The 23877-nt window shown below is 42.6% G+C and overlaps 1 protein-coding gene across 10 annotated transcripts in view; it reads right to left on the bottom strand.

Moving 5' to 3' along the window:
- The window catches only part of NIN (ninein), a 67039-nt gene that overhangs the window by 4218 nt on the left and 38944 nt on the right, over positions 1 to 23877 (bottom strand). For 3 of the 10 annotated variants that reach the window (XM_051621124.1, XM_051621123.1, XM_051621129.1), the window contains 13 exons: positions 22147 to 22673; positions 19315 to 21390; positions 18005 to 18130; positions 17386 to 17455; positions 16200 to 16415; positions 15698 to 15811; positions 14522 to 14644; positions 12853 to 12999; positions 11581 to 11760; positions 10910 to 11059; positions 10272 to 10370; positions 6293 to 6484; positions 632 to 745 (listed from right to left, as the gene is read on the bottom strand). In XM_051621124.1, coding sequence (XP_051477084.1) covers positions 632 to 745; positions 6293 to 6484; positions 10272 to 10370; positions 10910 to 11059; positions 11581 to 11760; positions 12853 to 12999; positions 14522 to 14644; positions 15698 to 15811; positions 16200 to 16415; positions 17386 to 17455; positions 18005 to 18130; positions 19315 to 21390; positions 22147 to 22673 — 4134 coding nt within the window. Of the gene's footprint in view, positions 1 to 631; positions 746 to 2623; positions 3080 to 4387; positions 4435 to 6292; positions 6485 to 9017; positions 9079 to 10271; positions 10371 to 10909; positions 11060 to 11580; positions 11761 to 12852; positions 13000 to 14521; positions 14645 to 15697; positions 15812 to 16199; positions 16416 to 17385; positions 17456 to 18004; positions 18131 to 19314; positions 21391 to 22146; positions 22674 to 23877 lie in introns of those variants that run through there. The other 7 variants (XM_051621127.1, XM_051621128.1, XM_051621130.1 and 4 more) reach the window with 7 other exon arrangements.

Raw genomic sequence — 23877 nt, 5'->3', positions numbered from 1 at the left:
CCGAGGTTTGGACCATCAAGTCCTCTTATAAAACTGGGGAGAGCAGCCTAGCACTTGTCTACATGCTTTTGGGAACAGCCCTTTGGCTTCCTTAGTGTGAGAGAGGAGACTGTACCTCAGCAGAAAACACAATGCTAACACATTGTGCCTAAGTGTCCAAACCCCACATTTTCCTACTGTTGAGGACTTCCGAAGAAGGCAGACCAGGGAAAGAACAAAAACCCCAAAACCACATCAAGCAAAAGGTGTGTTGGGGCAGGGAGCACGGAGGAATCAATAACCTTACAGTAATCCTGTCTATACTCTTCAGGAAATTATTTTCCCTCCTTTTCTAAGCAGCTTTCCCAGTTAAGATCCTTGGCTGGAATGTGATGGTTGTTTCCTGACTTGAAGTGCATCAGCATTCCAAAATGAACATAGCTTTTAGGAAACTAATGAGCAGTGGATTCAGTCCCCAGTTGGGAGATTTAGGAAATTTTTGGGTAGATGTGCTGCACTTTAGCTCTGAAGTATTGAAATAAAAAGGAAAACACCTTTAACTTTATCCTAAGCAAGAATGGGTTGGCAGCTTTTGCTCAGTTGATTATGGAAGTCACAGGGATGATTTAAGAAGGAGAATAAGAATGCTTACTTGTTCTTTCAGCTGATTTACTTTATCTTGGAGAAGCCTCTTCACAAGCCTTAGCTTCTGTTCAACATCCACCATACGTTCTTCCATCATTTTTAGAAGCTGCTCATGACCCGCCTGGAAAGCAACATTTATGTGAGAATCAGTTCACAAAAACCAGTTCCCATTCACCACTCTGCCCTCCTTTTCTTTGCCCCCCCTCCAGTTTATGCTTAAAAGAACTGCTGGCACTCCACATGTGAGTCTGTTGTAAAGAGTGTGCTGAATTAACAAACCATGTTATGGCAACGCTTCAAGGACACTCACAGCACTTGAACTAGTTTTCCAAGTCTAAGCTACACTTGAGATTACCAGATTTAAGCAAAAAAATGATATAAAATTCTAAGTTCTGTCTTTACTGTGACAGATCTGGCTAGTTTCCTTTTCTTGTTCTTATGTGCTGCCATATTTCAGCTGGATGTGGGAAACAAAACACCAATCAAAACCTTAATTTCAGTAGAAAAATCAAGGAGAAGCCATAAGGGCATGTTAGTTTAACAGTAAATTCTCCCACACCAAAGACCCCTTGAAATGGAGTAATATCCTAAAATATCCTAAACCAGCAGGATGCTATTATCCCAAAATTAATTTTTTTAGGTTAATTGCTGATAACTATTAGTTTCCAAACAGTAAGTCTAAAATGCTTTTGCTCTTTTTCTTCAGTCAGGAAACAGTCTAACCAAAGCACAGCAACTCAGTATCATGAGAGTGCCTGTTACACCAACAGTTAGGTGACATTTTCCCAAATAAATTAGAAACACCAGGAACTACAAGAAAGCTTGTTTGGCTTTGGGAGCTGTAGACACTGGCTGCAGGGAAAGGGGATCTTTATGTTAATGCTAGCTTGTTACTTTAATTCCAGGAAGTCAGTGGAAGGGATTCATTCATAGAAAGCACTAACCTGCTGCCCAGAACAAAATACCTTCAAAACCAAAAGTACCTTCACACGTGAGAGAGGATAAATGGAAAACTGAGGGAGGTGTTTCAGGTAGGTAGTTGCTCATCTAAACTACTGTAGAAAGATCCCCTGAGGGGATGGATTGAAGTCCATTTCAGATTTTATTTACTGTAACAGCAGAAACCCCTCAAGTCATCTGTGGGGTCAGATGATCATGCAGCTTGTGAAAAGAATGGATAAAAGCTACATATATAAAAAGTAGTTCTGCAGTGTTGCTGGGCTGGATTAAAAAAGTACCACTGAGCAGAACTTGCAGGGGACTTCCCAGCCAAGTTATCTTCAGCATCTTTTTGTAATTTGATTGGAATTCAAACCATGGCTGGCTATTACACTTCATAGTGGTTGCAGGAGCCTTGAGTGAGTAGTTCAGTGGAAACTAAGAATTATAGTGGCCTCAATACCTCTGATCCCTGTTTTTTGCCTTAAAAGTTGATTTGAGAATGTTCTAACTTCGTAGTACTTCATGTTTAATGGGAGAAGCCAGCTAGAAAGATGCAAAGACAGGAGCAAAAAGACCTTTGAAAGCAAAGAGCAGAAATGGTTTATGACTCCCAACTAGAATACCATAGGCCTTAAAGAGTTGTTTTGCTGATCTCTTTAAGTATTAAAAAAACTAGTTTAATCTAGTCATTTGAGAGAAAAGAAAACCACTAAGGAATGTTATCCAAGAAACAAGTGTATGAATAATTTTCCCTTTTCTGGCACTTTTTCTTTTCCTGGCTTTTTCCATTCTGGCCACAGCAGCAGAACATGCCCATGTACCCTGCAAATTCTTTTCTTACATGTGCAGGTAAAGAGAAGCTGAGTATCTTTACCTAAGTCCATCTCCTATTACAAATCCTTCCCACATGACAATCCTCAGTATCAAAGGCAAATATTTCATCTAAAAATTTGTTAATTCTTCTTCAGAAAGCTGAAGCTATTGATACTATCAAGACAAGAGACATGATGTTTAAAAAATGTTTTATTTTTCATTTACATCCAAAAAAAATGTCACCTTTCCCTGGTAAAAAGTTTATACACCTTGTACAAAAATGCAGTATAAATACTCCAGATTTTCTTCAAATCTCATATAAAATTAGTACCATTTGAGAGGAAAAAAAAAATAGTCTCTTTCCACACTGAACAGCTTCACATTTTTAAATAATATAAATAAAAAGTATTTGTAACAAGTTAAAAATAAAGACAGCTTATGAACTTCCACAAAATAGCTTCTAGACAAAATAAATAACACTGTGGAGACCTGTTGTGTTGGGTTGTTGTGGGGGGTTTTTTTTTTAAAGATAAAGCAGAAAATAGTTTTGATCCTCAAGTTTCTCAGCTTATGCCAGTTTGTGTGTTTGTGTGTGTTTTGTCATGGTAAGGAATGAGATCATAAGCAGCCAAAGCTGTCAGAGGTGCCCGATCCTCCGGTAGGAATCTGCATGCACTGCTCGCTGCTCCGGTAGCAAGGCCTAGAGAAAGAAGGGAAGTGGGAAACTTCACCCTGATATCCAGATTTTGTTCTTCGAAATATTTACAGCAAACCACCCATCCAAGCGAAGCAAGCAAGGCAAGACAGGGGGAAAAAAAAAAAACAACCAAAAAAACCCACACTCAAAAGAAAACATGCAGGGCGTCCCGTTCTGTTTGGCTGAGCGCTGGCGTTAGCGCCGCACGCTCCGGGCTGGGGAGATGCTCAGGATGCATCTTCTAGGTGGAAGGACCCTTCAGATGGTTCACCCGCGGTTATTGGGGGGAAGTAAAGAGATTTTAAAAGGCTGTGATTGAGGGGACGAGGGGGAATGGATTAAAACTTGAAGAGGGGAAATTTAGACTGGACGTTAGGAGGAAAATCTTCCCTGTGAAGGTGGTGAGACCCTGGCCCAGGTTGCCCAGGGAAGCTGTGGCTGCCCCATCCCTGGCAGTGTTGAAGGGCAGGTTGGATGGGGCTTGGAGCAGCCTGGGCTGGTGGGAGGTGTCCCTGCCCATGCAGGAGGCTTGCATCTAGATGATCACAGAATCCCAGACTGGTTTGGGTTGGAAGGGACCTTAAAGATCATCTAGTTCCAACCCCCTGTACAGGCAGGGATCTTTAAGGTCCCTTCACTGGTATTTAAGTGCTTATCTTTGAAAGTGCTTATCTGCATTTCCATTTTAAACCTAGTTGTCAGTCTTTTCCTGAGACAGGTGAACAAGTTGCTGGTCAGAGGTCATTTGAATTTTGAAATGAAGAGCTGCAGAAAGGGTAAATTGAGTAACTCCAAGTACATGAACAAAAATATTGGTTAGGGAAGGTTCTAAAAGACCTTAGGAAAATATTTTGTCATGAACAGGCTCTCATATCTGGCTATTGAGCAAGGAACATGAGAGCAGCAGTTGCTACTGTGCAGCAGGTAGGAATCACAGCACTTGACACAACAGAAACAATCATTAGGAATTCAGGAGAGTCCAGACAGGTTAACACAGCAGAAAAGGCTCAAGGAGTTTTAATTGCATGAAATTTGAACATATGCCAGTAGCTTTTGGAGGACAATAGCTCGAGACTGACTGTAAAATGAATGAGAACACAAACCACCAGAGCCATAATAAAAAAACCAATGGAAATTGCAAAGCATGAGGAACATAAAATAATTCCAAAAAAGAAGGGGAACAACTTTGGATACTTTATTACACGGAAGGACTCAGGATCTAAGAAAGCTGCAAAGTGCAAAGAAGCAGCAGCAAAACTAGGTGATTAAATTTACACAGAAAGCATGGAGATAACCTGATGTTGTACTCACTGGTGAAAAGATGATGGAGAGGGATTAGGAAGCAATTTTTCAAGATGCTAAAGGGGACATTAAAATGGACATAAGCTCAACTAAGTGTTAACCCTGGAAATCAGGATAAGAAAACTCAACACTTAGAATTAAAAGCAAGATGTGCTTACAAAAAAACTTTAAGTTAAGAAACTACAACAAATTTGGCCTTGTTTATAGTTGCAGAATGCAGGTGTTAAATAATGATTTTAGGAAGTTATCTAGTAAAGCCCATGAAAAAAATCTGTAAGAGATGTTATAAACCAGAATATCCATTCACTTTAAGCAAAAAAAAAAAACAAACAAAAACAAAACACCAAAAATCAAGCCCAACAGCCACAGTAGAAAAAACCCCATAAAAGGATTAAGTGCATTAGTGCATTGACAGAAAATACTTGCAAAGTCTCTCAAAAGTGTTTTAAAATTCATGAAGCCTTCCAGAATAAAAGCTTTTACAGGAAACACAGAAGTGATTTATCTGTAGAACTAAGAGTTCCAGGATGTGACCACTTTGCAAATTGTTCCTCAGGCTTTCAAAAGCAACACTGAAGTCATCACTCCCAAAAGCAACACACACAGCACGTTCAGTTGCAGAGGAGGCTGCTGCAATGTGGCTTTTATTGATGCCAAAACTCAACTGCATGCTCCACTTTCTGCTGCATGTGACCTAGAACATCAGCAGGTGGTGATGCACTCCCCACCAGGACTCAGCTGAGAGGGAGAGAACCTTCCCATGGGTTTTACTTATTTAAAAGGTGGGGGAACTGATAGATTTCATGCTTTTCTTAAAATAGAATTCTTCCTCCAAGTCTTGGAACCTTAAGCAACTGTTACTACATATGCTCTCTCTCCATAATGTCTTTTATCCAGAATACCCTGTTTACATGTTCAGAGATTTTTGAGCTTTAAAGTCTTGGTCTTTTTAATTTTTTTAAGTGCAAATGCAACCTGAGTTGAAAATGTCAAGTATTTTTTGTGTTTGTTTTTTGTTTGTTTGTTTGTTTTCTAAAAGATTCACGAGTGTTTGTGTTTTAACTGAAGTTATTTAGAGCTTTATCTTTTCATACAAGATAAAGTCATAATATTATTTTCAGACCTATGGCTTGAGCCAAAGCTTTAGGGGTTTGGTTACTTTGTGAAGGAAAGCCAGTTAGCAAGCCTACCCCCCAAGCTTAATTTTTATATGGGAGATGCAAACTCTTCTACCTATTGCCTATAATTCAGTTTTACATGTTAAAAAGCAAAAAACCCACTAAATGTGTCTCAGCCATGTGGGGTGGATGTCATATTCCTTGGAAATAAGATTGGTTTCCCTCATGCCAACCTTGAAGTTTCATTTAATGGCAACACAGCTCCCCAAACAATCTTATGGCCAAATAATTGAGAGACTAGTCTTATAAAAAGGATGAATTTGTTTGCATTCTGCCCTGTTGCAGCTGACACAACTTCACCAGACAGTACCAGCCCAAACCAGTCTTGTGTGGTGATGGCTTGTGCAATACACGGTGTAGTGTGTGTGTTTTTTAAAACAATGGTTCCAGACATGGACATCAGGGAAAGAAAAAAAAACCCCAAATCTATAAAGACTTGCTGCACATGGATCAGAAGGAGAAAAGCCAGTTGAATGTGGATATGAGTGGGTTTTACTTCAAGAAGATTAGAGGACTTTAGAATTAAGCTATGGCTCAAGCTACACGAGCTAAATAACAAAGGTATGTTTTGTACATATCTTTGATAGATATGTACAAATTTTAATTTTTGAACTGGATTCATTTTAAATTTTGAACTGGCATAAACAGAGAATGGATCTCATCAGAACTGAAAAGAACAGAAAACTAACCAGATACCCTTTTAAAGTTGTAACCTGCAGAGTAATGAGGGCTTTACCTGCTGCATGTTTGTTTCAGAGGGTCGGCTTTCAAGTTCTTCCTGAAGACGTTGACTCCTCCTCTCTGCTTGTAGCAGCTGGTGTTGGAGCTGCAGGAACTGTTCCTTGGGCACCACAGCACAGCCTTGCTGCTGGAGCTCCCGGGAGTGCAGGGATTGACTAAGCATCACACTGCTGCTTGAGTGGAGCATCTGAGGAGTGAAGTGAAACAGCCATCAGGAGAAGGCAGCACTGCTGGGCACACAACACCTCTTAGGGATGCCCTAGACATCAGGTTGGTCTTGAGCAATCTCTTGTAGGCAAGAGAAACAAGCCTGAACTCACTAACAGAAACTAAATAGACAACTTTTCTCTGAAAAAAAGATGCATCTTTATGTGCAGTTCTGGACTCTAAAGAAATAGGAGCCTTAAGTCTGGAGCCCCAGCACAGGAAGGACATGGACCTCTTGCAGTATGTCCAGAGAAGGGCCACAGAGGTGATCCCAGGGCTGGAGCAGCTCTGCTCTGGAGACAGGCTGGGAGAGTTGGGGTGTTCAGCCTGGAGAAGAAAAGGCTCCAGGGAGACCTTAGAGCACCTTCCAGTGCCTGAAGGGGCTGCAGGAAAGCTGGGGAGGGGCTTGGGACAAGGGCAGGGAGGGATGGGACGTGAGGGGATGGTTTAAAGGTGAAAGAGGGGAGCTTTAGGTTAGACATTGGGAAGAAATTTAGTGTGAGGGTGGTGAGACCCTGGCCCAGGTTGCCCAGGGAAGCTGTGGCTGCCCCATCCCTGGCAGTGTTGAAGGGCAGGTTGGATGGGGCTTGGAGCAACCTGGGCTGGTGGGAGGTGTCCCTGCCCATGCAGGGGGGTTGGAATTGGATGATCTTTAAGGTCTTTCCCAACCCAAGCCAGTTTGGGATTTTATGATTCACAAGATCAGACCTGAATTTTGAATTCACTGAGTTTCTGATTAAATCCTGTCAAAGTTAAATGGGCCTGTGATGAAACTTAACAGGCTTTTTAAATCTTAACCTTGATCTCCACAGCTCCTCTAAAAATAGTATCCGCTTCCAAATAAAAGCACTAGCATGAAGCAGGCTGAGGCTGCCCACCAGTGCTGATCATTTCTAGTCTGTAATCTAGGATGGGGAGATAACACTCCCCAAAGTAAAGCCGTGTCATGTATGATGACTTTAATAATTGGATGCCAGCTGCTTTATTGCATCCAGAATTCAGTATTTAGAATCCTATGTATCCTTCCTCATCTTCACTGCTAACTATAGAAATGTTAGCACATTTTATAATTGTCAATTTGAGTCGTGCCACAGAGTTTTGTAGTGAGGCTGGAGACCTGAGTGCCTGTGCTGCACAAGAAAAAGTGTACTTTGAGATGTGGATGCATGTAGTAATCTAGCATACTTTATTTCCAAATTTAAGTCTTGCTTTCACATAAAAAACATTACTAAATGCAACAGCTCTATGTTAAGAGCCTAGGTTAGATAAATGGGTCCAACATTAGATGAACTTTTGGACAATATGAAGAGTTCAGATTGGTTCATGTGACTATTCAGCATTTTTCTGGACTAAAATAAAATCCAGGTCAGACTAGCTCACAGTTCTAATGGGCTATGATACTAAAAAAAGACCAGAACTGGACATTAAAACCCCTGATGTTTCAGAGAAGCCGATTTACAGCTTGAATTTGCATAAGGGTAATACTTTCTTCCCATAAAGTTCAGCTGACCTCATCACAGAACTCTCACCTGTTATCTCAAAACCACTGCTCTCTTCTCTTAGGAAAAGGCACATAAGATTGTCAGTCCTTTCAATGCTCCTGTCACAAGTGGCAGGATTAAGGCCTCAGTTTGTGATCATATTTCACTCATGATTGAGTTCATCTAGAATGTAAACAACTATAAGCATTGTTCATGCTGCTGCAGTTTTTCTGGCCATGTTAGCACCTGATCTCTGCTGGCCCAGGTAAATAGAAAAATCAGCTTCTAACTATTTAAAAATAAATGTATTAGTATTTTTTTAAGCTATCAGGAAGTTCTCTTGAATCAACTTGCCTGTAAAGGAACTATTCTCTTACTGGCAATATAAACAGTAAAAATAATGAGCTTTTGATGGAATTTTAGGGTTTTCTGTAATGTGGTGAAGCACAAGTAGCTAATGAAAGAGCTGAAGAAACAGCCAATTAACGTTAACAGCATCTTAAAAATATCAGTTGTGAGGCTAATGAAAACCATATAGCTTTGCTGTATTCATTTGTGGCAGAGAGTGGAACAATAATGAGTTTGCTAAAGTATTTAGGGAAGACACTGAGTGTGGTAACATCAGTTAACATGAAGGAAACATTTGACAGTCTGGTGAAAAAAAGCATGCAAGTAGCAGAGGTAAATATGAAAACACCTTTAAGCCTCACAGCCAATGGGTTAGAAGGGTTGAGCCACTTTTCATTTTCTTAAAAATCACTTTAATTCTTTTTGAATGGAATTGGTTCTTTTCTCTCCCTTTTCAGGGCAGTGCCTGACAAGTCTGCAGCCTTTTGGCCTGCAGCATCAAACTGCAGGGTACACTAACCCCCAAACCAGTTCAGCTGCCAAAATAAAACATTCACATGAAAATGAAAAGTGACTTCTTTGCTTAAAAGATGCATGGAATTAAAAAAAAATAAAATATATATCCATAAAAGCAAGACATGTTTTCTCCATGCTATGGTAGTAGATTGAAAAGGATTGCTCTACCTTCACACACTATTTCAGAAAGAGAACTGCACCCTTCTCTGCTAGTTCCAACCACTGAGCTCTAGACAGGTTAGCCACGGGCACAAGGAGAACAGGCACAAGAGAGAAAGTTAGAGGTCATAAAGCTCTAAGTGCATGTTATACACACCTGCTGGGAAAATGGGATCAGGAGTAACACAAGTCCTGCATGTTTGAAATACACATTTTTAGGAGAAAACACAGTTTCGTCCTTGGTGTTCATGCTACAGGATTTAACAGTCTTTGGGGTTTTCCCTAAGCTTAATTAAGACTATATAAAAAAAAGTGCAGGGCATAGAAACAGGCTTGCAGTCACTTGTCAAAATCTCATCTTTTCTAATCAAGTTTTTACAGTTTTACAGCTGATTACACAGAACATTCAGCACGTTTCCCATTTGCTTACTTGATGAGAAACATGAAGTCTATTAATGAAGTGTTTTAAGAACCTCATCTAGAAGATGCTTTGATTTGTCAAACAAGTAAAAAAAAAAAATTGTTGGGGTTTTTTAAATTATATTCCATTTTAAACTCAAATTCAGAACATCAAGTTTAGGCAAGACAGCTGGGGGACAACTCAGAGGTGACCTTAAGGGACATGCTAAGGTAACAGTTAAGCTTGCCTGTTCCTCTAAGCAAGGACACTTAAGAATTATGCAGTTTCCATAATATCCAGCATGATCCATCTCCAGCAGTACTGAACAAACATCCACACTTCCAGCAGGCTTGGGAACAACCTCTACTGAAGTTTTCACTCATGCCTTTAGCTGAACAGCAAGTTGTGTAAATTGTTATTCTATCATAATCTAGGTAAGATACCAAGGCTTAAATTCAGAAAAAAACCAAACCATTCCCCTAGTAAATAAGAACAGGTTTCTATATTAGGAGCAGCATTACACAAATATTAGTTAGGAAACTTGAGGTTAGATGTTTTAGGAAGAAAGAGGAAAGTGTTAGCCTTGCCTTGAGCACAGAAACAAATCTCTCTGCTATTTGATTTTATATCTTCTACATCTTTTTATCCTGTGATGAGCCACAACATTCCTCAGAGAAGCATATTTGTCAGACTAACATTTTGATCATGAAAGGTGAGATTAGGCATTAGGGGAGATTCATTCTTCTAGTTTCAGTTACTTTTGTCTGCTCCTACACACGGAGTTGCTTTTAAGTTCCCAGGTTCAGTGAGACAGTGATTAAGCCCCACACCATTTAGCACAGTCAACACTAATTGACAAGTACCTCCATTAACTGATCATCCAGTTTGACTTGCTTTTTTCTTAGCCCTTCATTTTCTGAGCTCGTTTCCAGTTCACGTTCAAGAGAATTCATCTGACTGATCTATTAAAGACAAGAAAGTTCCTTAGAAAGACAGCACTTTCTTATTTTATCTGTTTTGTTTTCTTTTTTTTTCCAACAGGCAAGTCGTGAGTCATTGCACATCAAGACAACTCAAAATGAAAAGACAAATATTTGGACAAGTGTAAGGCTTTGCTGAAAGTGATGTCTACGACAATGTTACACAGCATCTCTGACAGGTTTCAAAGAACAGGCAAGGCAGCTGATTTTTCATCTACAAGTGGGAATGCTGGCAGTGCTGTGCACTGGGGAGCACTGGAGCAGGTTGTGGTTCTGTGTTTTACCCCTGAACTCTCTGTATTGACTCTCAGTCCTGGAGCACATTGGCAGACACTTCCACCCTGCACACCCAGCAGAGGTACAGAAAGCAGGCAGCTCCTTGAGACAGGGGTTGATAAAAGACAAAAGAGCACAAAGCTCAGGGTAAAATTAAAAAAAATAAATAAATCCCAGCTTCCCACATGAGCTCTTAGAGATGCCAAGTCCTGCAGTGAGGCATGTGTTTCCTGTCTAAAACTAACCTTCCTGTTTGCAGATGACAACTCCTTCTGAAGCTGCTCACACACAATATTCAAGCTTAATTTCTCTTGCTTGATGGGTTTGATGATACCTGACTGGCTTTGATGCTTTTGGTGCTTTAGGGAAAGGATGGTAGATTCCAGCTGTCGGATCTAAAGAGACCAGAGATGAACAAATGTGGAAAGACATTCCAGACCATTCAAAAATCAAACTGCATCTGCTTCATCTAAAATTCCCAGTACCAACTGATTTTGGACTCCCAGCAGATTTTAGCTTTGAGCAACAAAAGGTTGTTCCATTCTTCCTCCCCATAATCTGCCTAAGTACTGTGAGCCAAGAAATTGGACATGAAGAATGCTCAGAACATGAAGAGGTTTTCATGAAAGAAAAAATTAAACTACATTATCTGAAAATCAGACCAGAATCTTAGACAAGAGTTATCAGGGTTTTCTTGTAAAAAAAAGAGCTGTTTGAAAGATGATGAGAGGATGTCTGTATGCTCAGTGGAGATAATAAAGGAAAACTATTCCATCATGCAGGCCTTCTGCAAATGTTTCTGTTCCAAACTAATGGGCAACATTCCTCTCCTGCATCACCCACTGCTAAAGAAGAATCATTCAGTTCTGCCTAGCACTCAGGGACCATCTCTGATCTGTCAGCTTGCTCAGGTTACCTTCTCCCTGGAGTGAGTCAGGTCTGTTTTAGTGCTCTGGACTTCCCTCTGCAGCCTCTCATTCTCCTGCCTGAGCAGCTGCTGCTCCTGTTTCATCAGCTGGTCCAGTTCATCCCAGTGCAGCTGCCTCTGTTGGTCCTGCAGCCCTGAGGAAGGCACAGCCAGTTCTAGAACCCGATTCTTAAGACAGACAGAATTGCAGGGTTAGGCCTTCAACAAAGAAGCAGACATTTTCTCTATTCAGGTGGGTTTTAAATAGGGTTTCAGTCACTTCAGACTCTAAAGCCCCAGGATTCCTGCCTTCCTCCCACCCTACACACTTTGCCACTAAGAAACCCCACGTGATAATCACACCCAAAGTGCCTCCCTTTGCTAAAAATCACAGATAATAGCTGTGCACCATCATGGTTGACAGGAGTGCACAGGGTTCAACACCACTAAAAAAAGCAATTTGTGCTCCATTTCACAGCCTCATCAAGCAAATAATAGAACTCAGCATTATGTTTTATTCAGTAATAGCCGTAATTCAGTTCCTGTTGTACAATTCTGAAACAGCCTCTCTTCCATGTGGACATTAAATATTCCTTAATTACATGGCAAACAAGCCAAATTGCTAACTGAATTAATAATTCCAGTCCCTAGCCTGCTGTCTACAACATCCTTCAGTTAGTTCCTCATCAGTTAAAAGAGGCTGATATAGTAATTTCAAAATGAAATTTGACTGAAAATTAGGTCCCTCTGTCAATTCCTACTATATTCCTAATTCCCAATTCCTAATAACTTCATAGTTTTGATATGTTCAAAGTCATACACTCTCCACTGATTTTTTAATTATTTTTTTTTTCCCCCAACAGGGAAGAACAAACTGATTTTTGCCTGTCTTCAGGCTCAAAACTTCTTTTAAGCTTTTTAAAGGTAAGTTTAAAACCTACACATTATATACAATCCGACAAGATTAATTACAGTGAACCATTTCAAAATGGAAAACTACCAAATACAGGTTAAAAGCCCTGTTAAGACAGGGCTTTTTTGGTATCCAAATCCTTGTAGGATTTTTAAAAATTAGTAGTTTTATATCACTTGTTGAAAAAAAATTTAAAAATTCAATAGTTGCAGAACTCAAGAGTCTACTTGCTCAAGCCTGTGGCACAATTTGTGGCCTTTTAGTGGATAAGCCAACCTGAAGACACAAGTTGGCTCCAGAAGAGCAGCAGCTATTGCCCATAAACCCTGGCATGCAAAGCTGCCTTGGAGGCCCCTGCAGCCCATCACCTTTTCGCTGGCATTCTGCAGCTGCTTGTGCAGAGACATCACTTCTTGTTTCAGGGTTTCATTCTCCTGCTGTATCATCCACTGGTCTGATTTTACTCGGGACAGTTGGAGGTTGGTGTTTTGCAGAGTTTCATCCAGACTCTGGACCTGTAAGGAGCAGGAGCACAGCTTGGGATTTGCTAGACCAAGGTTTCTTGTGACCTTGGTCTGCTAGGATGTGTATGCAGCACTGATCACACATTTAGGATCTCTGATGGAAGCAGTGAAGAATTTATGAGGCTGACACAGCCCCCTTTAACAGTGCTAAGTGATTTTCTGGCTTTCTGTTCCAAGTTTTGGTGAGACACTGGCCCAGGCTGCCCAGAGAAGCTGTGGCTGCCCCATCCCTGGCAGTGTTGAAGGGCAGGTTGGATGGGGCTTGGAGCAGCCTGGGCTGGTGGGAGGTGTCCCTGCCCATGGCAGGGGGTGGGACTGGATGATCTTTGAAGGTCCATTCCAACCCAAACCATTCTATAACTCTATGATTAGTAGCCATCCACTTTGAATATAGCCACCACACTGCAGTCAGAGACATATCTTCCAGCCCTGAATATTTATTGGGATATGCTGGGAAGAGATTTCTCTTGAATTATTTATTCTTCCTGGCAGCCCATGACCAACAAGAAACCCCACGTGTAACCAGCCAAGCAGGTAGCCATTCCCCTCCCCTGCCTGGTGGAAGATGAGCCCCAGCAGAGCCTCTGCAGTGCTTTGGGAATAAATGAATTGGCAAAAGGAATTTGGCTGTAGATGCAAAACAACACAGCTTCTTCTCAGGGAAAAATGTCCCTCCTATCATTTAACAAGTTTCCTCTTGTCCTTTAAGAACATCACTTGGAAAGCCCATCAAAGCAGCCATTTCCAGCCGCACATCTTTGCACACAGTAGAAGGGGGCACGTTTTTCATGGGAAAAAAAAACAAACACTACAAGGGAACATGAAAATACTTTTGATCCAGGGCTCTAACCAAAATCTCTGTTACACTTTTTCTTGTGAGACAGTGAGCTGTGTTGTCAGTGTCTGGCTCTGCTGTTCCCAGGACTCCTGTTGCTGCTTCAAGCTGGCAATTGCATTCTCTAAGCAGCTTACTTTGGCTAAGATTACATCAGTAAGCCTGACTCATTTGGGGATTTCCTTTAACTCAGTTTGACTTTGGGAATTAAGCTACAGGGAGTTGCAGCTATGGAAAGAAAACAGGAGAGAAAAAAAAAAACAAGCCCTCCTCAGCTCCCAGCCTGAATCTCCACACAACAGGATCATTATTTAGTCTGCATGTTAGTTACACTGCTCCATGTCAGAGTTAAAACATGTTAGAGTTGCAATAAAAGTGGAAGAACACTGTCTTCCTTGTCCTGCTGCAATATTTATATCCAGTCCTCTGCTCCTTGCAATGGTTGGAATTTTCTACATAATCAAATTACAGTAAAGCTGTGCTCCAGAATTTAAGCTTTCTCTTTAAGGCCAGCTAGAAAAAAAAGGCAGTGGCAATTAAACCTTTATCTGGCTTGAAGGTAAGAAAAAAAATAATCCATAGTAGTTTTACAGGTTAGGGTGATGCAGATAATGAGATAAGAATTTTACCAGCTTGTTACAGGATGTAGGTAGTGATGGATTTGCAGTTCTTTCTTACCTTATCAATATATCTGTTTAATTCCTCCCTCAGGGCTTCTTTCTCTTTCTGCAGCTTTTCGTTTTTAGTCATTAAGCTGGACACTTCGTTCTGAAGGTCAGAGAGATCAGGACATCTGGGCAGCTGTGGAAAACAAGCCACTCACAGTCACATTCCTGTGCCAGTTCAGAATTTTCCATCCCAGTGTCACACAAAGCTTTCCCTTCTCCTCTGGGCCAAGTATCCCACTCCAGATGGAGTGGAAGAGAGAAGCACACTCCAGTTTGGTACCAGTGACCACAGGTTCATATGATCCAGGACAGCCTTCCTGCAACAGCAGTGCTAGGGATTCCTAATTGCCCTGTGAACCCCTGGATTTGCTCTAGGGTTGGTCTTTCTGTGCCTCTTCTGTGAAAGGGGAAAACATACTGTCCTGCTGACTTCTGATCCTTTTCCCACTGGACACAGTGCTTTATCTTAACTCTCTGCCTTCTCCTGGGCTGTCTTTGCTCACTCAATCTTCTGTCTTTAATTACACTCAAGCCACAATCCACTCCTTACTGAATAGGCCTCATCTGCTTTTGCTTTTTAAGACCATTATCTACCCTAAGCATTGGGTCATCAAATGAGTGCTCTGCAGTATAAAGAAAATTACTTTGTGGAGCCTTAATCAGGAGAGCTAACTCATTTGTAGCCTTCATTATCTGTGTTTATTAGCATATATTTATGCAGCCGATTGAACCACGCTTAGAGGTGATAACCAGGAAATTATCCTCTGAAGTCATGTCAAAGTCACCAGATGGGTTTAGCAACAGGAATTCTCTCCAAGAGGAGATGCTGGAAGAGACAAATCCAAGTGGAGCTATATGGGTATCACCAGTTACAGAGGAAAAGGTTGTCCTGCCTATCCTGTCTGCACAAAGTAGAAAAGCTCTAAATGCTTGACTAGAGCTTTAATTCTTTGCCTTCATTGTCAAAGCCTGTCTTTGTGGATCCACTGCTATGGAAGAGCTTCTGGAAAATGCTAAGTGAAGCCAACCTTACTTGAACAATTGTGCATTGTACATGGGGACTGTTTCAAAAGGATTTCTATTCCCCAACTGTTATAAAGAAATTAACTATTCCCAGCTCAGGCAGGAGAGCAGGGCATAGGAAGACAGCCAGCATTCCTTGATGGCACCCAACAGGACACCATACCTGCTTTGTCTTCTCGAGCTCCTGCTGCAGGATGTGGTTCTCCTGCTCCAATACATGAGCTTGAGCCTTCATTTTTGACAGCTCCATCTCCAAGGAGGACACCATGTTTGATGTCTGCAAAAAGCAGAAGGAGGCTGAGATTTCGACTTAGCAGACACGCAAAGTAGCAACGGCTAAAGCAGAAGGTGCTGCAGCCAGGGACAGGGGTTGGAGCTGGGATGGCACAGGCCTGGAGAGAGCAGGCATGCTGGAACATGCAGCCAAGTATTTTGCATCACTAAGCTCCCTTCTCAAGACAAACCTGCACACTTCCACCTCCTGCTTCTGGCTGCTGCCATGCTTTCCTCCCACCCCCACTGCCACATCCATGCACATTTGCAGCAGGAATGCTCAGCTTTGAGAGCCAGTGCAGAGCTTGAGAAAGGGATGATGATTCCACAGCATCTGAGCATTCCTAGAAGTTCAACTGTCTCATACCATTACAGACAGTGTAATCCTGTACCTTTACTTTGGAGTTTTCCAGTTCCTCTTGCAGTACCAGTCTCTCCTTTTCCCACTCTTCCAGGGTACACTCTCCCGCTCCCCTTTCCTTTTGCTGGAGCACCCTTGCCAGCTGTTGATTAGGATCCTGCACATCTGCTTGATTTTTGGAGTTTCTCTGGCTAAGTTCTGTGTTTTCAGAGTCCAGCTGCTGGTTCCTGGTCTTCAGATCTGCCACCTAAATCAGGACAGCAGTGTCAGTTATGACTATTTCCACAGCGGGAAGTAGGTTTTAAAACTATTTCCTTTCTGTTCAGAAGATTAAAAATCAGACAAGTGTCACCCCAAAGCAACAGCTCAGCCAAGATAACAGAAACACAAAGTGGTGCCTGTGAGCACTGGGACACAGCAGTCACCTGTACTCTCTGCACCAGTCATGGCCACAGTAGCAACAGCTTGCTTCATACCCTTAAAGCATATTTAACTTGCTCCATGCCCTAATTTTAGGACAAATCAGCTTTTTAAGAGCAGGAGTCTTCCTGAGGGCCTGCTGCCTGCATGGTCAGCCACCAACTTCATTTCTCATAATTGGCCTCAGTCATTCCAGTTCTATCAGTCATCTGGCACACCACTCTGCTCCTCCTGCCCTTTGCCATGCTGAGGTAGCTTTTGAGGGTTACGCTGGTGAATGAGTAGATTATTCTGAGCAAGCAGAATTTTACTAAGTAATACTAAGAGGGACAAGAATTAAGAGCTACTTTGCAACTTGGCATAACAAACCATCCCTTAAAATAAAACAAGCAGCCTCAAGGATACGAGCAAAGGGTCCTGGCTGGCAGGGTTCCTAGACCTAGCTAGCTGGGAAATAAGTAGAGGCTGAGTCACATAACCTCTGTTTCCCATGGGCTACTGCAGAGCATTACCCACAACAGCTACAAAAGAAGGATTTTAACTTTATATTTCTATTAAATCATTTTTATGGAAAGTGCTCTGAAGCCTGTAGGCTGGACAGTTACAGTAGCATTGCAGTTGTCTTCTTTTTAGGTCTAACAAGCCTCACATCAATCCCAAGGAGTCAATGAGAACAGCTATCAAAGAGTTTAAGTTTGTTTAGTGGTCTTTTTCTCCTCCCTTTGTGGCCATCTAAAGGAACAGCTTTTATAGAGTGATGATTTCTACAGAGGGGATTATGGGCTAAGTCCATTTACCTGCTTTTTCAGGTTGTCAACCATCTTCTGTACAGTCACCTTCTCCTTCCTCATAGCCTCTATCTTTTGCCTAAGGAAAAAATGAAAGCTATCTTAGCACAGAATCATAGAAACATTAGGGCCACTTGTTAACATGCACGCCTACAAGAATGGGCTGGGTTTTGACATCACCAGAAATGGTAATTCTGGACATTTATCACTTTCCATCACTGTTTTGCATAGGCTTGGTGAGTGCTCAGTTCCTCAGGGTATCCCAAGTAGTTCTTTTCTAGAAGGGAAGAATGATCCCAACTCTTCCTGCCTTTTCAAAAGCTACCCCAGCCAAAGCAGCAAAACTTTTGCTTGCATCAAGTCACCTCATAAATAGGTCCTGTGTTTCTACAGTTGAGCCCCTACTTTGCCTCTAGGAATGAGGAAGACAAGCTGGGGCAGGTGAAAAGGACATGGAATAATCTGTCAACTAACTTGGTTTCCACTGGCACCATGAAACAAAAGCCTGATTCAAATTGTATAGGTATCTAACACATGAAGGAGCTTTAGAAAAGGGAAGCAACCATTGTGTCTGTCCCACAGTGAGAGCCTGAAGGCACACGTGGTACACGCACCATTGAATTCTTACCTCATTTCTTCTTGGGATCCACTTAGCTCCCTCAGTTTCAGGCTGGAAGCACTACCTTCCTCATTTAATAAAGTCACTTCATTTTTCAGAATAGCATTTTCTTCTCTGAGCTTCTCAGCTTCACACCTGTGGCAGAGGCATGAGATAAGTGAAAACTGCTTCTGAATATCATCTAGGCCCACAGAGAGAAAAATGACAAAGAGCCCAAGCTACCACTAAGATTTCAAGACAAAGCTACAATTGTCTTATTTTATATATGAGCACTATAAGGATAAGGATTTGCATTTCATTTAGTAGCATTGCTTTCCAGATGACTGAAAAGGGTTTTGTGCCTGTTTTTGTACAGCTACAGCTAGTTAAAATCTAAGATATCTAGTAAAAGTTTCACACTAATATTTTACTCTACCTTTCAGGCCTTAGGTTACAACTAACACCTTTAAACAGCTTAGCACCACGAGATGCAGAGTACTAGGAGAGTGAGCTCTTTTTAGAGTCCAATATGCTGGGAACAGCAGCCTTGGAAAGTGCTTTTTCTGTCTTGAGGCAACTCTAGAGAAATAACTTGGCCATGGTGTAATACCTGAAAGGACAATTACCTGCAGGAAGCTGGTGTTGAGCAACAGTTAAGCCACTTGTAGCCACTTTATGGCCTCCTAACAACAACAAAATCCTTGCTGAAACACAGCAGTTAAAAACAAGTAGGTTTTTTTTTTTTAAAAAAAAAAAAAACAGCAACCCTAATATATTCTCTGTGTTATAAAGGTATTTACCACATCCCACAGTTGATGGATTCCTAACCCTAAGTGCTCCTGCTGGGGAAAAAAAGTTATCATCATTCTCTAGTATTAACTTAAACATGGAGAAAACTAGAAGCACTTTTCACATTCCAAGTAAGATTCAGAACTAGAAGGGAGTGAAGAGGTGATATTAGTAACAGCTAAAAGCATTCTGGAAGTGTTATCATGGTATTTTGGAGACGAAACCCCAGGGGTTTGATGGACCATCAGCTGCACCCTGCGACGGTGGCTACATCCCACAGCTGGCAGGTTGCTCCTGTTTTACCACTCATGTTAGGTGATGGTCAGAGAGGAGTAAGTCACACACAGCTATTTCAACCGTCGTTATCCATGATTAATCAGCCTGCTTGCTAGTAGTTAGAGTCCCAGGCACTGGTTTCTACTCAGAGTTAAGCTACAGTGGTTAATGCAGCAGCCGTCGGGCGGGCGGGACACGAGGTTAGTGTCTAAGCAGCAGGCTGGATTACTGAGGGGTCAGCACGTGTCCCACCACGTTTTGCAAGAGTACTTTACCTCAGAAGATCAACTTTTTGCTGCAGCTCAGTGCACGTGCCTTGCAAGCCGTGCATCACTGTACTCCTCTCTTCTCTCTCCTCAGGGAAACGCGTGTCTTTTGGGGTAACCCGAGCAGCAGCTTTCTCCTCCAGCTCTCTGTCAGGCTCGTGCAGCTCCCCCTTTTCTGCAGATGTTTCTGTCCCTGTGCTGTCACTCCGGACATGCTTGTCTTGCTGACCTGTACACATCCCAGCATGTTCTCCCAGCTTCCCAAGCTGGCACTGCAGTCTTAACGTGTCACTGTGTGAAGCTACATTTCCTTGTGCACCTTGTTCTTGTAGATGTTCCCATTCTTCAATTTTTTGGAGGAGCTGTGTGTTTTCCTCTCCAAGCTTAACACTTTCCAGTTTATTTTGTTCTAGCTTGCAAAGAAGGCTTCTCAGCTTACGCAAGTTGTCTTCTAGCACCTTATTTTTTTCAACTAATTTTATCATTTCAGATTTCAGATCCTCATTTTCTACTTGAATTTCTTCTTGTAGTGACAGGACTTCAGCCTGTGCCATTGATCTGTCTTCTAACTCTTCGACCCTTTCCCAGAGCTGAGCTATTATGCTTTTCAGGTCACCAGTTGTTGGCCCAGGAGCATGATCAAGCTGGAGGGAGTCTTCACTCAGTTCCTCAGCCTTCTCAAGCTCAACCTCCAGCTCTGAAGCATCAGAAGCAAACCCTTTATTTTCAGGAGTTATTCTGTGATTTAGCAGATGAACCTTCTGCTGTTCAGTACCGTTCTGTAGCACTTTTGATCTGGGTTCTCTCTCAAGAGTGTTCTTGAGTTCCCTCTTTTTTGGCCGCAGAGACACCCGAGAAAGCAGCTCTTGAATCCTGTCACAGCCCTGATTGCCATCAGCTTCCAGTGCTGCTTTATTTCCTTGCATCTGACACACCCGTGCCTCGAGCGCAGGGCCACCTGACCTGGCTTCAACACATGCTCTCTCCAAATCTGAATCAGCCTCAGTCATTTCTTCCAGGTCTGTACTGTCTACCTCCGAAAGCAGAAGGACATTTGAATCTGTTCCCTTGTCTGCACCTCTCCAGTCACTGGGCAGCTCTTCAGAGATGGGATCTATTTCATCTGGCAGCTGAGGGGGTTGTGAGATGGAGTTGGAGCAGGCAGGACTGGGTGGTGGCAGGGGGTCCTGCTCCACAGCTTGCAGCCTGTGCTGCAGCCTGACAATCTCAGCAGCCATCCTGACATTCTCCTTCACAGCTTGCTCGTGCACTCTCTGCAGATTTAAGAGGACATCCCCATCACCTCCCAGAGGCACCACACCAAAGGAAGAAGCAATTTTGCTCTTTGCTTTGGCGTACTCCTTTTCCAGGACCCTATAATGATTTTGCAGTGCAGAAAAACTGTGGGTCTCCCACTGCAACTTCCGTATTTTCCCTTGGAGGTCTGAGATTTCCAAACTCATCTCAGCCTTTTCTGCTTCTGCTCTTACACAAATGTCTTTGTTTAAACTCTCCAGAGCAAGAAGCTTGGAATTGAGGTCTTCTTTCTCTTGCTTATATTCACTGTCAAGCCTCTCCAGCTTTTGCCTAACCAGCTTCCCATTTTCCTCCACCACAGACATACGCTCCTCTTTGTTCTTTAGCTCTTTTTCGTGGTCATTTTGGAGTTGTGTTATTTTCTCCTTCAACTTCTTCTCCTCCACCTCAGCAGCATTCCTCAGGTCTCGCAGCTCCTTCTGAAGCTGCTCTCTCTCACACACAAGCTTGTTCACTTCTTCCTTGAAGTTCTTCTCCAGGAGATCTTTCTCCTGGGTGAGGGCAGAAGAAACTGCCTTTTCATTTGCCAGACTTTCCTTCAGTCTCTTGTGGGCTTCAGCAACTTCCTGAGCAATTTCATCCTTTTCAAACTCCCACTGGGATTTCTCCTCTCTTTGCTGCTCAGCAAGTTCATGCAGCTCTCGCTGGTAACGTCCTTCTAGATTTTGGATGGTTTCTTCATATTTACTCACAAGTGTTTGTGTCTCAACAGAAAACTGAGTTTCTGCATTGGATGCTCTTCTGTCATAGTCACTTTCCATTTTTTTCCTAAACATGGTTAACATAAGATATTACTAAACTCTGGGCTAACTCAAAGAGATTCAAAATGGCTTTTTTAGGCTGAATAAAGCAAGCTGAAAAATCAGCTTCTCACTGAGTTTTGGATGAAGTACCATTTGACAGGTCGTCCTGAGAGCCAAAGTTAAAGTTGAGGCAATTTGTTGGAACTTCAGAAATAAAATTCTAATTGCCTCAGGAAAGTGTAACTCATGAAATGTTCTCATAAAAGGTTTCATGTGCAATATATGCCCTTCTAAACCTGTGATCAGATTGGTGGGAAGTGTTCTTTATCTCCATCTCTCCCTGTCACCCCAGGACAGCTTCAGTTCCTTTTGATACTCGATCCTGGCTAAATGCAGTTACCAGCCATCCCATGACTTCTTCAGAAAAGAACAACCCTAAAACCCCAAATGCTTTAGAAGTACAAAGCAGGGATTTGTAAAGCACAGGGATCCTGAACAGAGCTCAAGTTAATCGTGTCTGGTTATGCTTTAACACTGTTGTTGCCTCTGGGTGAGCTAAAAATCAATATAAGTATCTGCTTGAGAAAGGTCAGAAGAAAAAGCCCCTGGATAGCAGCCCAGTGGTCTGGAGTTAAACAGGTCACAGCACTACACGCTTGGTACACTTGAATTAAGCATCAGGAGTCATTTCTGCCCTAGGTTCACCTTGGTCACCACGCCAAGCCATCAGTGCTGTGTGTCAGCACACACCACTCCTGTCCCCACCAGCAGTGACACTCACCTTTCCTCCTTCAGGTCCTGCTCGTGCTTCCTCAGCAGCTCTTGTTGGAGCTCCTCCTTCTCCAGGGCATGCACCTCTGCCATCCTTTTCAGCTGCTCATGAAAGCCACGTTCCAGCTCCCCCTTCTCTTCCTGCAGTGTCTGCACCAAAACTCTCATCTTTTCTTCCATCCAGACACCATTTTGCATCAGTTCCTCCCGTTCTTGACTAAACTTCTCGTTTACCTGCTCCAGCCTGGCTCTAATATCTTCTTCATGCTCTTGCCTCAATAGTTCTTGCAGATTGGCTTTTTCCTCCTCAAACTGCATTTGTAATTTGTTTTTCTCATCATTGTATTTACAGTCAAGCTTTTCTTGCTGTTCTCTGAGCGCTGCTGCCTCTCCTTGCAGTTCTGCAATTTGATTTTTAAGGCCAGTTATTTGCTGTTCCATGACATGCATCTCTTCATTGTACTTCCTCCTCATACCCTCTTGTTCTCTCTCACAGTCACTTTTTATCTCATCCAGCTGCTTTTCGTAACGGCTCACCTATAAAAAGGAAAACAAATTGGTTTGTTTTCTACATAATGTAATACAGAGATATTTCCTCTGCATTTCTGTGTTGTATTTTCCCATTTGTTCTATAGAATATTTTGATTTACACATTAGCATCTTATATGGATTTCCCCTGCAAAGAATATTAAAGTGCTGAGCTTGCTTTTTTACTGGGATAAAAATGCTTACTAAGTAGAAGCCAGTGGCAGCTGGTGTTGTGCTCACCCTGGCACCACAGACAGGCACTGGAGTGGAGCTGCTCCAGCCTCCTAAGCCCATCTAGATCCAGGCTTTCTCCAGCTAGAGCCAGTGGAGATATTTCTGCACGTGTGGCAACATTAACCTGCAGGTGGACACCCAGCAACTGGGGGGCTGACTGCCCATTTTCAGGAGCACAGGTATCATAACAGCAGTTTCCACACTCCCACAGCACAGATCACATTTCAACACCACCAGGCTGCACCAGCAGAGCATTTAGCAGTGCAGACTCCTTCCCACTGCCTTTCTAACCCACAGTTATCCCAAGCTGGCAGGAATGAAGTGGCTAATTCAGATGCAGCAGGCTTGGTGAGGCCGCATCTGGAGTATTGTGTCCAGTTCTGGGCCCCTCAGTTCAAGAAGGACAGGCAACTGCTGGAAAGAGTCCAGCACAGAGCTACTAAGATGATTAAGGGAGTGGAACATCTCCCTTATGAGGAAAGGCTGAGGGAGCTGGGTCTCTTTAGCTTGGAGAAGAGGAGGCTGAGGGGTGACCTCATCAATGTTTACAAATATGTAAGGGGTGAGTGTCAGGGAGATGGAGTTAGGCTCTTCTCAGTGATGACCAGTGATAGGACAAGGGCTAATGGGTGTAAATTGGAGCATAGGAGGTTCAAGGTGAATATTCGAAAAAATTTTTTTACTGTAAGAGTGACAGAGCCCTGGAACAGGCTGCCCAGGGAGGTTGTGGAGTCTCCTTCACTGGAGACATTCAAAACCCACCTGGATGCATTCCTGTGTGATGTACTCTAGGTGACCCTGCTCTGGCAGGGGGGGTTGGACTAGATGATCTTTCGAGGTCCCTTCCAGCCCCTAGGATTCTATGATTCTATGATTCAAGGCAGGAAGTCTCACTGCTCCCACATTAGCAGGTGGGCAGTGTGAGGATCTACTGCAGCATTCATTCATCCCTCTCCAGCCCCTCTGCACCACACAGCAA

Source organism: Apus apus, chromosome 5, assembly GCF_020740795.1.
Source record: "Apus apus isolate bApuApu2 chromosome 5, bApuApu2.pri.cur, whole genome shotgun sequence".
Taxonomy (NCBI): Eukaryota; Metazoa; Chordata; class Aves; order Apodiformes; family Apodidae; genus Apus; species Apus apus.
Note: the sequence above shows the minus strand (reverse complement) of the source record. Positions and strands in the feature narration are given on the sequence as shown.